Genomic DNA, 19112 nt, shown 5'->3' with positions numbered 1-19112 from the left:
GTTAAGGGGAAAAAAAAAAAAAAGAAAATATATGTTTTTTTAGATCAGAAAGCTCCAGAAAAACATTTTAGGTTAGGAGTGGTGAGATGGCATCCAGCCAGGGCTTTGGCTGCATGGAGCAAAGCACCCGAGTCCCTCTTTGCCAGATGGCTCAGCATCCCTGGGCACAGCCCTGCAGTGTGACTTGAACTTAGGCTCATGGCTGAGTTTAAAAATCTCTGTGTAAAGCTAAGGTTTTTCAGAAAAAAATACCTCATGCACACATATATGTATATACACACACACACACACACACATATATGTATAAAATAGAGCCAGTAGAACAAAGGAAAATAATTTTATGGGGAAGCTCTTAACCAGCTCCAGTGCTGAGCATCTTCAGGCCACTTTGGAGCCTTTTGAGCATCTTCCCCCAGTGATGGATATTGACCCTCCTGTTTGGTGTCAGGATCTGAGACGTCTTGTCATTTACTGACATTAGTCAGAGCCTTTTCTGGGGGCTACTGGAATCACCTTGAAATCCATTCACTACACAGAAATCAAAAAGACGTTCGGATTTGCATTGGTAGATTGCTGAATTTTCAAGAGAACATTGGCTAAAAATGTCAACTTCCTCAGACTGAAGAGGAGAAAGCTCTAGAGAAGCTCAAACAAATTTTGAACTCTTTATAGTCAAATTTTCCTGAGGTTTTATCCGTCTTGTTGTAAGATTGAGCCCCTCTAGGGTGCTCTGTACCTCTCAGAAGCTGATGCTCAGGCCCATGAGGGGCAGAGCTCTGATTTTCCACACGTGAGATGTCATTTGGGAGCAGATCTCTTGCGGGGATCACAGAGGATGAGCTGCTGGACTGGCTCTGCCTCTGCGTCCACAGACCACCGATGGCATGAAATGCCCCCATGTACCCTCATCTGTTATCTCATCCCTGTCTCAAGTGCCACGAGGCTGCAAAACACACCCCAAACATTTGTTTCTCCCAAAAACACACGCCAGGAGAGAGCAGCAACATGAGCTGAGCAGAGCAAGGAGGGGGGAAAGAAAAAAGATGGCTTAAATTTAATGTCTTTTCAGACGAGTATTTCCATTCATTCCAGAGCATATTCCTCTGGCATTTCCAGCACGCTTGTTTAGCTGAGCAGTTAACAAACTTCATGGAAACACATGTTATAGTGCTCTCTAGTGCACGGAGCTATGTATGAAGGATGATTCTTCTGAGATATCTCCATGCGAGCGCAGCTTTTGCTCCGGAGCAGCCCCTTAGCCGCAGCAGCTGCTTCCCATTGTGGAGATGCTGCTGAGTTGGGGGAAAAAAACACTCCAACAAACCCTCAACCCCATCCCAACAACCTGACAACACACGCAGATGATATTTATGCAAAACCCTGCGCGAGGGTGAGGGAAATAAAAGATAAGGCAAGAAATAAGCGGGGCGGGCGAGCGCTATCTCCCTGCCCGGCGCGCTCCCGCCGATCTCTGTTTGCCGAGCTGCTCCGAAGCAGCTGCTCCCTGTGTCCAAGTGAGTTTACTCTGTTTAGCTTTTATACAGCCCAGCGATTTTTATGGCCACCGGAGCGCCGGGAAGCTCCACAGGATATTGGCCGGCTCCTAATGAGAATTTGCCGCGTCGGCACGTCGGGCGCAAACAGCCCCGGTGAATGTTAAACGCCTGGGAAACCGCAGCTCCTGCAGCCCCATCCCTGGATGCTCCCAGAGCCCTTGGGGGGAACGTGGGGTTGCTGTTTAATAAAGGGAAAGGCAAGCCTTGATTGTAGCCTAGGAGACTCGAGAGCAGCCGAGGCTCCCGGCTGGACCTGTGCACCCGCACTGGCCTCGGTGGGGATGCTCCAGGAAAGCCTCGCAGGGCCAGGGCAGCCCTGAGGGATTATTTGGGATTTGGGGGGTCCTAAAGGTGAGGTTGGACTTGAGGGTCCAGGCAAGTGTTGAACTCGGTCGCCTGGGTTTGCCTGATCCCTTTTTGAACCTGTTGGGGCAAGGTGGAGGTGAATTTGTGGTCTCACAAGGGAAATAGGGCTGGAAAAGACTGGAATTCTTCTCAGTTCTTCTTCTCCTTGGAGCAGGGCTCACTTGCATGTGGATCAGGTTGTTCAGGGCTGGAACCAGTAAAGAATTGGCTGTGCCCGAGGAATGCGATTTCTGTTTAATCAGAATGCTCTATCTTTCCTTTGTTGTTTTTTGTTTTTATTTTTGTTTTGTAACTCTCCGTTTGAAAATCTGAATGGAAAATAGAAAGGTTTAATTTTGGTTTGTGTCTGTATTAATTTTCCATCACAGGAGGTTTAAAAAAAAATTCAGAAACAAATATAATGGCTTGCAAGAGGAGTACATTAATCTGGAGCAGAATGAAAATAACTCCTTCCCCCACGGTGGTACAGCACGTCAAAAAACCAGCGTGTGTGTAAAATCCCCAAGGGGGTAGGAAAGCCAGCCTGCAGGAGGTTTCAGCCAGGATATCTTTTTCTTGGAAAACAAACACACAAAAAAAAAAGAATAGTTTTCAAGATCTTCACATTTTTACCCACAAAATGAATGGCATGAGCAGCGTTTCCTTCTCTCCTGGTTATTCCTGCCCCGCTCACAAAGCAGCCAAATCGGGGTGGTGGCGGCAGCAATGGCACATCCTCTTGCTCCTGGTGACTTTGCTTTTCCATCATTTGCCTCTCCATTAATCTCAGTACAAACAAAGGCTCTGAAGAGACAAGCTGAAAAGCTCCTGGGGGTACGTTTAAATCAGTCCTTTCTAATAATGTCTGTCGACCTCTCTGTGGAAGCACTGCTCCCCAAGGAAAGGACACGGAGCTACGGCAGCGTGCTGAAATATGGTGGGGTGTAATTAATTCTGACCTCTGGCTCCCGCTCACTCACTCTCAATATTAAATTTGACTAGTGATATTGTGGTTTTTCAATTATCCTTGTTTTCTTGGGGGCATGGGTGGGGTGGGGGGAATGAGGGGGGTCGCTGCTCAAAATTCAGCTTGGTGGGAGATGCATTGCTTGGATGCAGGACTGCTGGGCTGTGGGGTGGATGGGATTGATCCTTGGGTTGGCTTCACTGGGATGGCATTTGGGCCTGGACGTGGTGTTGTGTGTGCCTCTCCCCCTCCTACCTGTGCCTCTAAAACCTGGTGCTTCATCAGTGCTGGGGTGGGACCAAGCCCCTGTCTGATGCTACACGCTGTTATTGAGGGTGGGGGGACACCAAAAGAAGAGGTCTTGAGGGAAATGGGAAGGAAAATCAGCGTTTTGGTCTTGGCCTTCTGGCCTCACTCAGGAGATGACTTTCTGGCCTCTCCTGCCATTGAGCAGAGGATTTTTATCAGGCTCCTAGAGGGGGGACAGAACCATCAGCAGCCGTAGGACCTTGTGGGTGAAAGTCTTACTAGTGTGTCCTTGATCAGAAATGGAGCAGCACAGAGCAGCCTTGGAAGATGTGCACTTGCTCCACCTTTTACTTGGACACAGGGAAGGCTCCTGGTGTGTTTTGGCAGCGGCTGCTCCCTGGGAAGGCTTCGTTTGTCTGTTTACTTAACCCCGTCATTGTAGCAGTGCCCCTGCCGTGGTCTCTGGAGGCTCCAGGAGGTGTTAAGTGACCACTTCTGGACCCCATCCAGGCGTCAGGGGCGAAGGTGCCCTTTCCTGGGAAAGCTCAGATGGTTCCCATGTAGCCGAAGGAGGGTTGAACAGCCCAGCATCACCCCCTCTCCTCTGCTCCCCCTTTCCTCTCTGCCAGCAGCCCCACAACGTGTCCCTCATCACTGGTGTCCTCTGCCAGGCACCAGGCCCTGGGGGGGGACATGGGACCTGCTCAGGTGCTTACATCAGAGCAGGAGCTCCTTCAGGGATGCTCCTGCAGAACACCCATGCATAGACTCCATAATTTAACCTCTTCAAAGCCTCTGGGTCCCTGCATGGGGCTGCCCCCTACTCCACACCCAATACTGGCTCTGCCTTTGGGAGCAAGCTGTGCTTACTGGCATCCTCTGCCATGATGGGCTCTCTGAGAATGCGTGGCACAGTGGGATGCTGGATGGGGTAGAACCCCTGGGTTAGGACCCTGAGAGAGCTGGGTTAGGTGAAGAAAGGCCAAAAATAGGACTCTCAGGCTTCTCCTCCCTTCCTTGCTCTCTGGCCTCTCGGAGCATACAGCCACCAGCCAAGTGAATCAGTGATTCACCCTTGGTGAATCTGCCAGAGACCAAATCTTGGCTTTTTGGGCTCCCTGTTCCCTGTTGGCAGCAGCAGCTCAGCTGAACCCCGGGGAGAACTTGCACCCCAGGGCCATGGAGGCGAGCTCACATCAGCCCCCGGGGTGAAATAAACCCGTTTCAGCTCGGTTGCCATGTCCCCTCAAAGTGTTGGAAGATGCATTCAGGCAGCAGGAATGAGAAGGGCTTGAGCTGGGGGGAGGAGGGAGGAGAGGGGAAATTAAAGGAGAGGGAAAAAAAAAGAAAAAAAAAAAGGAAAACGCCACTTGCTGCAGAGCGAGCGAATTCTCCAATAAACCTGAATCTGCTGAGAATACATTTTACAAACATGCAGCGAAGTTGGCTGCTTTTGTTTGGGCGTTTGTTAAGCATTAACTAAAGAATGCCATGGTCCAGCCTGCTCGGTGTGAAACCTAATTCTCCCCCTTTCTGGAGCCATGGCATGGAGTGCTCAATTTTTTTCTCTCTGTAGGACTGCAGCCTTCTGGTACTCCAGCCAAAAAACACTCATATTTTAGCAAGCTTAGCCCCGGCCCCGTTGCCAGGCAGTAAAGCGAACACTTGTCCGCCTCGGGGGGGAGGGAGCTGGGAGACAGGGAAGGGTCAGGAGAAGAGCCCCGGGGAAAACATCCCTCCCCTGTCCCACCAGAGAGCTCCCTGAGGGCTTGGGGTGCACAGGGAGGGACGTGAGGGTGGCTGTGGGCGCTTTCCTCCATTGGCTTGGGAGCCCGGAGACACAGTGTAGGTTTGGAGGTGATCCTTGGTGTGGAGTTGCCCTCTGGATTGTGCTCCCCATGCCCAGGATGTGCCAGCCTGCTCTCCACAGTGCTGAGATGGACTCAGCTCTTTCTGAGTTGCTCCCGTGGTGTCAGCACCTCTCCTGCCAGGGCTGAGGATCCACGGGGCGCCCCATGGCTGCAGCTGGGGGATACACTCACTGCCACCATCCCCTTCCTGCTTGGCCATGGTCCATGCCCTCTGCCCCTCCCTTGGCTCCGTGAGCAGGGACAGGGTGATGTGAGCCCAGCAGCAGCAGGGCAGTGGCTCATTCCCAAGCCAGGGGTGCAGGGTTGACAGCAAAGTGACATTTCTCCACTGCCAGCCTCTTGAGGACCTGGTGCTGATGTCCCCCCCTGGGGCGAGTGGCAGTGGGTGAGAAGGTGACCAAGTGCCAACTCAATCTGGTGTCCTCATTCCCTGTGGCTCATTGCTGGTGCTCACTGCCAGCCTCCTCCTGCACCCCTTGGACTGACCCTTGGTTCATCCCCGTGCCAGGATCGTGGCCTTGGTGGGATTCATGGCTCTGAATGCCAGGCTGCTTGGAAGCAAGGGCAAGGACCATTGAAGGTGAGGGTGCTGGAGGCTGATGGCACTTGGGGGATAAGAGCATTTGCAGAGTAAAACATTTTGGGGAGGAGGCATTTGGGTCAAGGGTCCAGGCCAGGCTGGAGCTCCCAGCACCTCCTGATGGATTGATCAATGCCAGTTTAGTATTTTCTTGTGGCTCTGTGCCCTCCAGCACAGAAAACTTAAAATTCTCAGCATCCAAGATTCCAACAAGTCAGGACCTGCTCGGGCTCCTCCTGAGCCGTGCTCACAACCTGGGGTGAGTGGGGCAGGTGTGTTGGAAAACCCAAAACTCACAACATGGGGTGAGTGGGGCAGGCGTGTTGGAAAACCCAAAACTCACAACATGGGGTGAGTGGGGCAGGCGTGTTGGAAAACCCAAAACTCACAACATGGGGTGAGTGGGGCAGGTGTGTTGGAAAACCCAAAACTCACAACATGGGGTGAGTGGGGCAGGCGTGTTGGAAAACCCAAAACTCACAACCTGGGGTGAGTGGGGCAGGTGTGTTGGAAAACCCAACATTCCTGTGGATGGTGCCAATGCAGGGTCACCCAGGGGCTGCCCCTGCCCCTCTCGCCCCATCCCTGGAGCAGGCAGGGAGGGGAGCAGAGCTCTCTCACCTTCCCTGCAGCCCAGCCCAGGGCTCGGCTCGGCGATTGAGATTTGTCCGTCACGATTCAATATCGGCGTCCCCGCCCCGGGAGGCTCCGCGGGGCCGCCTTTGTATGCGGGGCACGCAGACAGACAGACAGCAGCCGGGAAGCGCCCGTCAATCACGGCCCCTTTCAGCCTGCCACCCCCGCAGGAACGGGGAAAGAGGCGCTGGTGGCACCGGGGCCACACCCCGGCCATCGGGAGGGGACAGGGATGAGCATCCCAGAGGTGGCTTTGGCCGTGTGTCGGTATTTTTTAGGTTTTGGTGATGCTGCGTGGATGGGAAACCCCAAAGGAGAGGTCTGGGATGCTTTGTTGGGAAGGAGGAATGGGGAAGGAGAAGTGGGGCTGCATCCTGGGGGATATGCCTGACGCCGCCAGAAATGTTGCACTTTTGGAAATGCCCAAACATTTTGCTTCAAGATTTTCTTGAGAGCCACCACCAGCCCCTTTTGGCTTCAAATCTGCAGCTTGTCATTTCAAAAGAGACCTTATTTTGCTTCAAGATTTTCTTGAAAGTCACCACCAGCCCCTTTCAGCTTCAAAACTGCAGCTTGTCATTTCAAAAGAGACCTAAACTTAAAAAAAAACCCCAACCAAAATAAACCAACCCTCAAGAATAGGAATATTTTTAAGATCAGACACAAAAGGTGCTATGTGTGGTGATAAAAATTGCTCACATCATTTACTATCTTTTTTTTGTTCCAGTTCCTCCTAAGTTGGGCACGTTGATTTTATTTACAAATACTCACTGTCAGTGCTTCAGTGAGGTGTTTACTGAGCTGCTGGGGGCAGCCTGGTTCTCCAGCAAGCATCCCAATCTCCCTGTCTGGTGCCCTGGCCAGCTTCCCACCTGCCTAAACAAAGCCAGTGCTGCCCCTCAGGCCTGACTTAACTTTGGAACCACAGGTTATGGAGGGGAAAAAAAAAGCCCTAAAATGCCATAAGTGAAGCAGGAGAGAGCTGGGCTTGGAGCTGAAGGTCCCAGAGATGGAGGAAAACCTCTGTGGATCCAGGCTGGTGTGTCTCACTCAGGCTAAAATGTTAAATTAATTGCTGGAGTCTGGGTCTCAAGGGTACAGCCTGATCTCAAGGGAGTTGAGACACCAAGATCCTTTACTCTCTCTCTCCATTACTACCTGGGCCAGATCGTGGTTTTTCTGCCTGTGACCTTTTAGTGCCTGAGGTCTGAGTTTATTGTGTGTTTATAAGGAGCTCTCTTTGGTTTTTTGGGGGTTTCTCTGCAGCTCACATTGCTCAGGGATGGGGGAGTCCTGCACTGGGCACTGAAAGACACCTGGACTGAACAGCACCCCTCAGTGAGAGCTGCTTTGGAAATAAAGTCATTTATTCAGCGACCTAGGAATGGCTTTAAGTGTCTGATATCAGGCAGCCATGTACCTAAATCTCACACCTCCCTGCTGTGCAGCACCCTTTGGGCTTGGAAACATCCACTGCTGGGGTGGTGCTGCTGTGCCTGGTTGGCAGAGGTTTGTGGCTCTCTAGTAAGTGCTTGGGAAACAAATTTTGGGCACATTTATTCCTGGAGATTAGCTGGCAGTAGTGTAATATCTTATCAATATTTTATTGCTGAGAGCAGTTGGTAATCCCAACAGGTAGGGCTTAAACATCGTTTAAACAGGATGAGAATGTGTTGCCAGACGAATACAAATAGCCTCCACTTTGACATAAAAGAGACATAATTAAAGATGAAGTGACTACAGAAATATTAATGCAAGCCAGTGTATGTTTGAGCTGGAACAAGAAAAAAAAATGACCCTTCAGAAGGGATGCTTTCAAGGGAATGCACCTCCCTCTCTTCCCAGGGATGTTGGAAATACATCTTAGGGACAGGCAGTTGTAGGTAAATTTGGGGAAATAAAGCTGAATGTAGAAAAATAAAAGCTACTAATGGCAATTTGAACTCTCTAAGCTTTTTATTTGATGATTTCTCACATTCTGTGGTGATGACAGTGTTTTACAAAAGCTTTATAACACTCCTTTCCTATTTCTTTGGGAATGCTGTTGCTGAGTGTGCCCAGGATTTGGCTGGCAAGGGGAGAGTGTTGCACCAGACCCTCGTGCTTGCCAACACTGTTTGGGGAAAAGCTGTGAAGAAGAAAGCACTTTTTCAAACAATCCCCATTTTCTGATGGTTTTCCTGTGAGGGTTTTGCATTTATCTGGTCCTCTGCTTCTCAGAACGGGGCTGATTCAGCACATTTCCTAACAGCCAAAAAAAAAAAAAAGATGGGGTTGCAAGCTCGGAGGTAACCTCTGCAGGATGTGTGCTGACTTTTGACTTCTCTTTCTGGGCCAAAGTCACCAAGACAGGGGAATAATAATGTCCAGTTCCCACAGATATTTCGGACAAGGCTGGGTAAACAGTGGGGTTTTTTTTTTCTGTGTGATATCCAAGCCAAGAACTCAAATATCTGGGTGTGGCAAAGAGGTTTTGGTTTGATACCTTCAAACATCTCTGTTGGTCATCCCATTTACTGAAAATATCTGGGCCTAAGGTTAATTCCAGGTGCCTGCAAGTGCTCTGAAGCCAACACTGATGCTGCCACCTCTGCTCTTCTCACCTCAGTTTCCCCCAGCTGTAAATCATTGATCATTCTCAGTAGGGACATTTAAACTGGGAGAAAGGAAAGCTCGGTTCCAACCTGAAGTGTTATTGCTGTTGTTATTATTATTGGCTTTTAAGTCTGGAGCCAGAGTCTTGAAACCTGGGAACGGTTTAATTAGGGACGCCTCAAACGCTGTCACATCAATGTCAAGGAACAAGCTGAGCTTTTCCTTTTCCTTTTGACACGTCAAGTCTTCAGTCTGGCACCGGCCTTAACCCCAGAATTGCTGTCTGGGAGATTTTAATGATATATTAGACATTCCTGATGTGTTTCTGATTTTTGTGCTATGATATTTATTATGAAATTCCTGATTTTTATGATACATTAGACATTCCTGTGTGTCCATTCCTGTGCAAGTGAGGATGGGTCCAGAGGGATGGGGTGGTTTGTGGGTGAGGGAGGGTGGGTACACTTTCTGCAGGTGCTTGTGGAGAGGCACAGATGAGCTCCCTGACCCCACTGCTGTCTCCAGCATCTCCTTGGGTCTTGGCATGAGCTGGAGGGAGGTGACAATGGGGAGTTGGCTTGATGGAACCCATGTGGAGCTGGTGCTACCTTGTGCTAGTGATACCTGGGCTGTTGGGTTTGATACCTTTGTTTTCTGGGCGTCGGGTTCTTCATCACTTGCCCACTTTTATGGTAAGCACCTGGCGAGCCCCAAAACTGCTAAAGTTGACCCAAAGCAGCATCCCCCATTGGCACTGGATGACTGTGCAGCACTGAGAGCACATCCCTGTCACTGCAGAGTGCCAGCACTGCTGTCCCCAGCCCCTCAATGCTCCAGGGGGGTGACACAGCACCGCTGTGCTCATCCATCTCCCCGTTGCGGTGATGTGAGGGTCCCCAGGATGAGGTGAGAGATGAGAATTGACTCCAAGTTCTCAGAAGGCTGATTTATTATTTTATCATATCATATTATATTAAAAGAAATCATATACTAAAACTATACTAAAGAAAGAGAGAGGATACATCAGAAAGCTAGAAAGGAATGAATAATAAAAACCCGCGACTGACCAGACTGTCCGACACAGCTGCACTGGGATTGGTCATTAATCAAAAACAATTCACATGGAACCAATCAAAGATCCATCTGTTGGTAAACAATCTCTGTAAGACCATGTCTGGATGGGCTGTTTGGGTCCACTCTGGACCATTGACGATAGAGTCAGCCCACACTGTCTTACGTAGACGAAAGCAAAATATCAGAAGCGCTCTTCTCCACGTGGGAACGTTCTCTCTTTATTCCAAGAGACACATCAGATGGACAAACACATGGAAAAAGAGGCTGTTCCCCAATACAACAAACCTCCTCCAAGCAATCAGATAATTATTGTTTGCATTTCTTTTCTGAGGCTTCTCAGGAGAAAAATCCCGGCGAAGGGACTTTTCATAAAACACCACGGTGACAATCTCCCCGCCGTGGCTGCCCTGTGCCTTGTCCCAGCACCTGCAGGGTGTCACAGCGGGCTGGGTGTGACAAAGAAGTTGTGCTTTGACACCTTCGGACATGTCTCTTGGTCTGGGCGTGGCAAAGAGGTTGTGTGTGACGGTGGTCACAGGGGTCTCAGGTTGAGGGAAGAGACGAGGGTTTGACTCCATGTTTCAGAAGGCTTGATTTATTATTTTATGATATATATTACATTAAAACTATATTAAAAAGAATAGAAGAAAAGGTTTCATCTCAGAAGGCTAGCTAAGCTAAGAATAGAAAAAGAATGAATCAACAAAGGTCTGTGGCTCGGACAGAGACAGAGCGAGCTGTGCTGTGATTGGCCATTAATTCCAAACATCCACATGAAAGCAATCACAGATCCACCTGTTGCATTCCACAGCAGCAGATAACCATTGTTTACATTTTGTTCCTGAGGCCTCTCAGCTTCTCAGGAGGAAAAAAATCCTAAGAGAGGATTTTTAATGAAAAGACGTCTGCGACAGTTGTGTTTTGACGCCTTCAGCCGTGTCTGTTGGTCTGTCCGTCCCGCAGGCTGTTCGCGGTGAAGTGCGCGGGCTGCCTGGAGGCCGTGGCGCCCAGCGAGCTGGTGATGCGCGCCCAGAAGAGCGTCTACCACCTGCACTGCTTCTGCTGCTGCGTCTGCGAGCGGCGCCTGCAGAAGGGAGACGAGTTCGTGCTCAAGGAGGGGCAGCTGCTCTGTAAGGGCGACTACGAGAAGGAGCGGGAACTGCTGAGCTTGGTGAGCCCGGCTCTGTCGGATTCTGGTAAGGGACTCCCTGGCTGGTCCCGCTGCCAGGCCCCTCAGGGGTCTGGAGGTGAGGTGTGGGCTCGCTGCCCTGAACTTCTGCCCTTTGGTCTGAGGGGATGAGCTCTGTAAGGTCCTCCAGGCACCTCGGTGGTGAGGGCTTGAGCAGGGAGCTCAGCAGTGAGGGCTGGAGGATGCTCTGTGTTCCATCCCACCTCATAAGGCTCATTTCTGGAGGGGTTTGTGCTCCTGGCCTGTGAAGCTTCCCCGGATGTGGAAGGGAGAGCTGGCCACTGACTAAACCTAGGGCTAAACCTTTGTCCCTGCCTGTCCCTGCTCCTGTCCCTGGAAAGGCTGAGAACAAGAAGGGAGCCACTTCTGCTGTAGTCACTCCTTTTAATAACAAGGGGAAACTGAGGCACAGAGCTGAAACATGAGCTGGCAGCCGGGAGTCTGCAAACCTTGTGTCCCCAGCAGCTGATGGCCAGAGCCAGCCTGCTGACCCATCATGGGGACACTGTGGGGACACTGCAGAGCCGAGGGGGGCTGCAGGAGAGGTGGCCCTGTGGCTGGAAGTGGGCAGGGGGCCAGCATCCTGCTCCAGTCAAAGTGTCACAGCCCGGTTAGGTTGCCCAGAGCATCAGACCAGCATTAAAATATGTTATCTGCACTCAGTGCAAATTAAACCTGAACGTTTCTCAGGAAGACAAGTTTAGAGAGAAAGCCGAGCGCTGGGGAGTGGGAGGGTGGAAATGATCTGATGGTCTGCTAGCCAAAATCCTCAGGATAACACCATCCCCACAGAACCCTGCTCCTCAGCAGTCTCTCAGTTCCCCTTAAAATCCCTTACTGGGGAAAAGGCTGCTTTGTGGAGGGGAAGGATTTACCTCGGAAATTCTCTGCTCTGGAGAAGACTGCCAGCAGCTGTGGTGGGGTGGGGTGGGCAAATGAGGCTGTCTTTTCCCTGCTGGAGCAAAGCACTGAATTTAAAAAAAAAAGTAGAAATCAAGATTAGGAGTGTGTTGTTAAGGTGTGAAACACGGACACAACAAAGCCTGATGCTCTCTGTCACTGGAGTGCTGTAACTGGGGGAACATTTGTGAGGGGATGGTTTTCATAGATATGGAGGAAAAACTGCCCAAGAATTGTATTTCTCTTTAATACTGAGCTCTGCAGTGAAAGCCCATCTCTCTTGCAGCACTGCCTGTGTGGGTTCTGTGTGAGCCCTGCTTGCTGAGGACAATAAAGTCCTTCCTCCTTGCAATTAACAGTGGTGATGTTTAAAAATCAGAGTGAGTCCATGGGAGGAGGTGGCTGTGGGGAGCTGGTGAGTGATGGTCCAGCACTGGAGGAGCTGGAGAGGCAGGAGTGCAGGAGGAGCCAGCCCACTGGCACTGGCTCTTCCCTTAGCCCTGGGAAAGTCCTTAACTGATTGAAAAATTACTATTTTTTCCTCTGGGATATACAAACCCTTTTTCAGTTAAAATAGGAACCAATGAGGAAGAGAAAGCAAATCAGCCACAATGGTTTGGGTTTGTTCCTAGTGGGGGAAAAGGGCATTTGGGGAAAGGTTGGGGAGCTTTTTCCTCCCCAGCCACTCATCAGCCTGTGGTCCAGCCCCACTGCCAAACCAAGAGCCTCAGCTTAGCAAAAACCTCCAGGGGAAAGATTTATTTTGGTGGAAACTCCAGCTGAGACCTGAGGGATGTGAAGGGCCAGTGTGGGAGTCAAAAGGGCAAGGCAACCCCTTGGCTGATCAGAAACCCAACCCAAAGCCCCTGACATGGCCTGGCAGCCTCTGATTGGGGGGTCCCAGCTCTTGCCATCTCCCCACTGACCCCATAGCTCGTCCCTGGCTGCTTCTGGTGGCTCCCAGCTTTGTCTTGGGACGCTGGGGACAATGACACAGCAGGGACCAGCCCAGATCCACATCCCCCATGGATGCTCAAGGCGTGGTGGCTTCTCCTCCCCACAGAAGCAGGAGATGCAGAGTGGTGTCCAGGGGATGCGGATGGTGTCCAGGAGGTGCACAGTGGTGTCCAGGAGATGCACAGTGATGTCCAGGAGGTGCACAGTGGTGTCCAGGGGATGCAGAGGGGTGTCCAGGGGGTGCACAGTGGTGTCCAGGACATGCACAGTGGTGTCCAGGAGATGCACAGTGGTGTCCAGGAGGTGCACAGTGGTGTCCAGGGGATGCAGAGGGGTGTCCAGGGGATGCACAGTGGTGTCCAGGGGATGCAGATGGTGTACAGGAGGTGCAGAGTGGTGTCCAGGAGATGCACAGTGGTGTCCAGGAGATGCAGAGTGGTGTCCAGGGGATGCAGAGTGGGTGTCCAGGGGATGCACAGTGGTGTCCAGGGGATGCACAGTGGTGTCCAGGAGGTGCAGAGTGGTGTCGGATGACAGTGGTGTCCAGGGTGAAGTGGTGTCCAGGAGATGCACAGTGGTGTCCAGGGGATGCAGATGGTGTACAGGAGGTGCAGAGTGGTGTCCAGGAGGTGCAGAGTGGTGTCCAGGGATGCACAGTGGTGTCCAGGAGATGCACAGTGGTGTCCAGGAGGTGCACAGTGGTGTCCAGGAGGTGCACAGTGGTGTCCAGGGGATGCAGAGTGGTGTCCAGGGGATGCACAGTGGTGTCCAGGGGATGCAGATGGTGTCCAGGAGATGCACAGTGTTGTCCAGGAGGTGCACAGTGGTGTCCAGGAGATGCAGATGGTGTCCAGGAGATGCACAGTGGTGTCCAGGAGGTGCACAGTGGTGTCCAGGAGATGCAGAGTGGTGTCCAGGAGGTGCACAGTGGTGTCCAGGGGATGCAGATGGTGTCCAGGAGGTGCACAGTGGTGTCCAGGGGATGCAGAGTGGTGTCCAGGGGATGCAGAGGGGTGTCCAGGGGATGCACAGTGGTGTCCAGGAGATGCAGATGGTGTCCAGGAGGTGCAGAGTGGTGTCCAGGGGATGCAGATGGTGTCCAGGAGGTGCACAGTGGTGTCCAGGGGATGCAGAGGGGTGTCCAGGGGATGCACAGTGGTGTCCAGGAGATGCAGATGGTGTCCAGGAGGTGCACAGTGGTGTCCAGGGGATGCACAGTGGTGTCCAGGGGATGCAGAGCGGTGTCCAGGAGATGCACAGTGGTGTCCAGGAGGTGCACAGTGGTGTCCAGGAGATGCACAGTGGTGTCCAGGGGATGCAGAGGGGTGTCCAGGAGATGCACAGTGGTGTCCAGGGGATGCACAGTGGTGTCCCCTCTCTGGATGCCCCTCACCAGCAGCATGTGATGAGCTCCTCCAGCCTCTTCCCTGTCCCCCCCTGGCTGCTTTGAAGCCCCCCAGGCTCTCTCCCTCCCTCCCTGCCCCCGGCCCCCGCACACCAAGGGCCACTTTATGAGAAAGCAGAGATAAAAAGGGAGCCATATGTTGTCTGTAATCTCCCAAACCCTCGCTTCAATTACTGCCTCCCCCGAGCCTCCGCCGCCCAGCCTGAGTAAACAAGCCCCTCTGAAAGAGGACCCTGCTTTCCAATTAAAAACGTCCTAACGTTCCTGCTCTCCCTAAATCCTCCCGGGCGAGGAATGTCCCGGCCCCGGCGGCGGGATGTGGGCTCGGCAGGTCGGAGCGGGGGCACCAAGGCGCACAATATCCACAAGATCCACAATATCCACAAGATCCATGGCCCCGGCCCCTTCCCAGGTGACGTCAGGGCAGCTCCAGACACTCATTAATTTCTCCCCCCTCCTCAGTGGGGAAAGGCTTGAAAGGGAGAGTTAATTAAAAGTAATACCCCGCCAAATCCGGCTTCACTTTTCCTTCTTTCCCTTTGACACTGGAAGGGATTTGGGGAGCAGGTGTTGGCGGGGGGAGGGCTTGGAGAGGCTGCTCTGAGAGGGTTTTCCCCTTTGGAGAGGGTTTTGAGCATCATGGACCCGATGGAGCCCATGAGCCTGTGGCTCTGCCCCTCCTGCGCTGGACAGGAGTGGGGTGCTGACCTCGTGCTCGGGTGGTTCATTGACCAGTTGACATTCCTTCTCCCATGATTTGTAAAAATCTCGGCCTTTCCATCAAAATTAAACCCCTTCAGCATTCAGGAGAGCCGGCAGCTTGGCAGAGCAGGGAGCTGGCACTGGGAAGGAGGCAGCAGCAGCAGCAGGAGCCACTGCTCGGCCCCATCAGCCAGCAGAGGCTCCACAGCCTGGGCCTCCCCTCCCTGGGGCTCTCACACCTGCTCCAGTGTGGCATCCCTCGGGCTGGGACATGCAAGGAAACATCGGTTTGTCCTTCCTGTTGGTGTGGGAACGCCATGGGTGTGCTGTGAGCAAGAAGGGAGCTGGAGCAGCAGCAGGGATCTGGTTCCTGGCGGCCAGACCCAGCTCCCGGCTCTTTGGGGACTGCCAGCACTCAGAGCTCTCCCTGCCCACTGACAGGGGAAGGCTCCTGGCTGGAACCCAGGAGAGAGCCCAGCAGTGTGGAGAGCAGAGGTGACTGGTGCCTGAGAGCATTCTTGCTGCTCCTCTGGGATCTTTGCCTCCCCTCACCCTGGAGATCTGCTCCTGCCTTTCCTCATTCCCACCTGGGCTGGCGCTGGATTGAAACTTTCCTGCTGTGTGTGATCCATGATTAGCCCTTGCCATGGGGTTTGACCTGGCCTGTTTTCCCCAGGAATTACCCTGAGCCAGGCTCACACTCCCTGGTACATCCCCCATGTCCCAGAGCCACGGCAGCCCTGGGATGGACTTGGGCCAAGCACAGCCTTGCAGAGCCCCGTCCATACCCAACCTGCACCTCAGCTCCATTAGCCATTCCCAGATGAACACTGGAGGAGCTTTCTGGAAAAGGCTGTGAGTGATTTACAGCTAGCCAGGGGGAAGGTGCTGTCAAACCTGCATCACAGCTGAGCGAGCAAGGTCATCAGCAGGGGAGGTGCAGTAAACGAGGAGAGCTGGGAAGAGGCGCTGTCCCTTTTCCTGGAGCAGTTCCTGCCCAAAGGCTCCGTGCCCTGAGTGGTGGAGAGCAGTGGGGCAGCACATCACAGTGAGTACCTGAGGGGTGAAGGCTGAAAGACCCTGGGGTTCTGCCCAGGGAGATGTAAAACTCCACAGAAAGAAGGAAATAACAGGCAGAAAGGTGCCCCTTATATGTATGAATAAAAGTCTGTGCTCTGAAGGGAGTTGTCCTCCATGGTAGAGCAGGTCAGGAGGTGTTTGTGAAGGGTTCTTGGCTAACACTTTGCCCTCTCTGAGCATCCCTGCCCACCCATCCCCCTGACCTCCCCAGCCTGGCCTGCCTGGGCAGAGGGACCCAGTCTCTGTCTCCACCTGGGTTGGGCACAGCCCCAGGGGCACAGTGGTCCTTGACAACTGCTGGCCCCTCACCTGCATGATGTGACCTGTGTGTCTCTGTCCAGATGAGCCTCCAGCTGGAAATTCCTGTGCAGCAGGCAGAGATCTGGCTGTGGTGGAGGGAAAATCCGCTGTCCCAGGGTTTCACATTGCAGCTCTCAGACTGTTGGGGAAAAGAAGAACCCAAAAACACATCTGCTGGCTGAGCAGTCACAGACTTCAAGTGCCAGTAGCTCTGCCCCACTCCCAAACCTCAGCTTCTCATACTCGGATCCCCACCAACACCAGCTTGTTTTAAATGCCTCAGATTATTTTGACCATGCTGGAGATGGTGTGTGCCGCCTGTTTTCTGTAAAGGACCTGCTTTTATTTCATCCTTAGGCAAAAGTGATGATGAGGACAGCATCTGCAAGCTGGGCCAGGCCTCGGGGAAGGGCGCTGAGGACGGGAAGGATCACAAACGGCCCAAGAGGCCTCGGACCATCCTGACCACGCAGCAGCGGAGGGCGTTCAAGGCCTCGTTTGAGGTCTCCTCCAAGCCCTGCAGGAAGGTACGGGGAGAAGAGCCCATGCCCAGCTCCTGGGGATGTCCTGGGTGCTCAGCACAGCCTTGTCCTGGCTGATCTGACCCTCCCTGAAAAGCTGAGTGGGCTGAGATGTAGCCCCACGTTTCTCCTCACAGCGAGAAGCGAGGCACAATTCTTCCCAAGAATATTTCTGGGTTTCGCATTCTCTGAACCTCAGGGAAAGAAAACACAATTCTTACCATTTGCTGTGCCTGTGTTTGTGCAAAAGCAGAATGCAATATGGAGATTGTTTACCCTGAGTGAGGGTGTTTTGTTTCCTTGGCCTGTCGGGACCAGGTCTGTGTGTGTGTTGGGATTGTTGGGGGACAGTCACAAGATGCTGTGCAGTGTGTGCAGAGTGAGTGCTTGGCAGATTCGGTTTAAATGTAATGTATATAGTATAATAAAGTAATTAATGAGCCTTCTGATGTCCATGGAGTCAGAGGGATCACTCTCTGCCCTCGTTGGGGCCATCCCAGCATTGCCATACTGAGGGGCAGCACTGTCCCTGTTCTCTCCAGGTGCGGGAGACGCTGGCGGCAGAGACGGGGTTGAGTGTCCGTGTGGTGCAGGTCTGGTTCCAGAACCAGCGAGCAAAGGTGGGTGCCAGGGCTGCCAGCACCCATTGCTGGGGCTCCCTCCCACCTGGCTTTGGCCAGGGCATGGTTTCATTCTGTTTTTCCCCGTTTCCTCTCTCCCAGATGAAGAAGCTCGCCAGGAGGCAGCAGCAGCAGCAGCAGGACCAGCAGAACACGCAGCGCCTGAGCTCAGGTACCCCCCTCGCAATTCGGCTTTCCCCATCTCCCAGCCCTCTCCAGGCTTCTCAGCCGAGCTCAGCCACCCAAAAAGCAGCAGCCAGTGATCTTATCTGGATGTTATCTTGCAGCCCAGACGAACGGCGGTGGCGGGCCGGGGCTGGAGGGGATGCTGAGCCCCTACACGGCGCTGCCCCCGCCGCAGCAGCAGCTGCTGGGCATGGAGCAGGGTGTCTACGGCTCCGACCCTTTCCGGCAGGGGCTCACCCCGCCCCAGATGCCCGGAGACCACATGCACCCCTACGGTAGGGCTCTGGGGATGCTCTCTTTGCCCTCTTTCCTTCAAAGAGATGCTGGGGTTGTGCTGGGGTCCCCTCACTCCTAAATGCTTTGTGCTACTGATGCCTTTTAGGGCTGACCTAAAAACAGAGGCCAGGCAAAAGAATAAAAGCAGGTATTTACTGAAGGTATATTAAGGGCAGATGAAACTTCCCCAAGGGGCTACACCCAAGATGGACAATGGTCCAGCCATTTTTCAGACAACTATAAGTTTGGTCCATTCACATATCAGGGGTTAATCCTCCAATTACAGCTTCAGGTAATGAAGTCATATTCCCCCTATTTGCTCCTCCCCATTTCACTTTTTGTTCATTCTTTTCAGGGCCTGATGCTGTAGGGTGTCCTTGAGTTTCAGGCCCAGAAGGATCATTTTTCTGACCAAAATGTGAGGACAGCAGCTGACGCTCTGTATGGAGTTTAGAGCTCTCTCTCCCCTTGTTGGGGCCATCCCAGCATTGCCATACTGAGGGACGCCGCTCCCTCAGTACCGCATTTGAAAAATACTAAAGCAGTGCAGGTTTTGAAAAATACAAAGCTGAAATCCTAAGGCATCAGTAGAGAGGCTGGGGGTAGCAGGCACTGTGGAGGTGCTGGAGCAGGCTCTGAACCCCTGCTGTCCCTTCCTTGCTTCCCAAGGTGCCGAGCCCCTCTTCCACGACCTGGACAGCGACGATACCTCACTGAGCAACCTGGGGGACTGCTTCCTGGGCACAGCAGATGCAGGGCCGCTCCAGGCACGAGTGGGAAACCCCATCGACCACCTGTACTCCATGCAGAACTCCTACTTCACCTCCTGAGCCCAGCGTGGTCCCCCCAGGAGGGGCCGCAGAGCTCCCGGGGTCGGGAGGGAGGGAGGGGAGCAGCTCTGCTGGGATGCCCTCAAATAATGTTGTAGCTTGGGATTCCCAAGGAGAGAGTTAAGTTGTGGGTTGCATAGTTTCATGTTTCTCTTAGGAGCCTAGGATTAGGGACAGGAGTGGTTTTTGCAGCTGGCTGGTGGATTTTCAAATTTCAGACGGGGGACACGAATTTCTCGTTTCGGCAGGGGGAGGGGGATTCTCCTGTAGGAG

The 19112-nt window shown here is 52.8% G+C and overlaps 1 protein-coding gene across 2 annotated transcripts in view; it reads left to right on the top strand.

The window, feature by feature from the left end:
* The window catches only part of LMX1A (LIM homeobox transcription factor 1 alpha), a 45602-nt gene extending 26726 nt beyond the window's left edge, over window positions 1-18876 (top strand). For both annotated transcript variants that reach the window (XM_030953419.1, XM_030953420.1), the window contains exons 5-10: window positions 10837-11069; window positions 16764-16933; window positions 17470-17547; window positions 17650-17719; window positions 17835-18008; window positions 18679-18876. In XM_030953419.1, coding sequence (XP_030809279.1) covers window positions 10837-11069; window positions 16764-16933; window positions 17470-17547; window positions 17650-17719; window positions 17835-18008; window positions 18679-18839 — 886 coding nt within the window. In that variant the 3' untranslated portion in view covers window positions 18840-18876. The remainder of the gene's footprint in view (window positions 1-10836; window positions 11070-16763; window positions 16934-17469; window positions 17548-17649; window positions 17720-17834; window positions 18009-18678) is intronic.
* Window positions 18877-19112: the final 236 nt, after the last annotated feature.

This window comes from Camarhynchus parvulus, chromosome 8 (genome assembly GCF_901933205.1).
Source record: "Camarhynchus parvulus chromosome 8, STF_HiC, whole genome shotgun sequence".
Lineage (NCBI taxonomy): Eukaryota > Metazoa > Chordata > Aves > Passeriformes > Thraupidae > Camarhynchus > Camarhynchus parvulus.
Note: the sequence above shows the minus strand (reverse complement) of the source record. Positions and strands in the feature narration are given on the sequence as shown.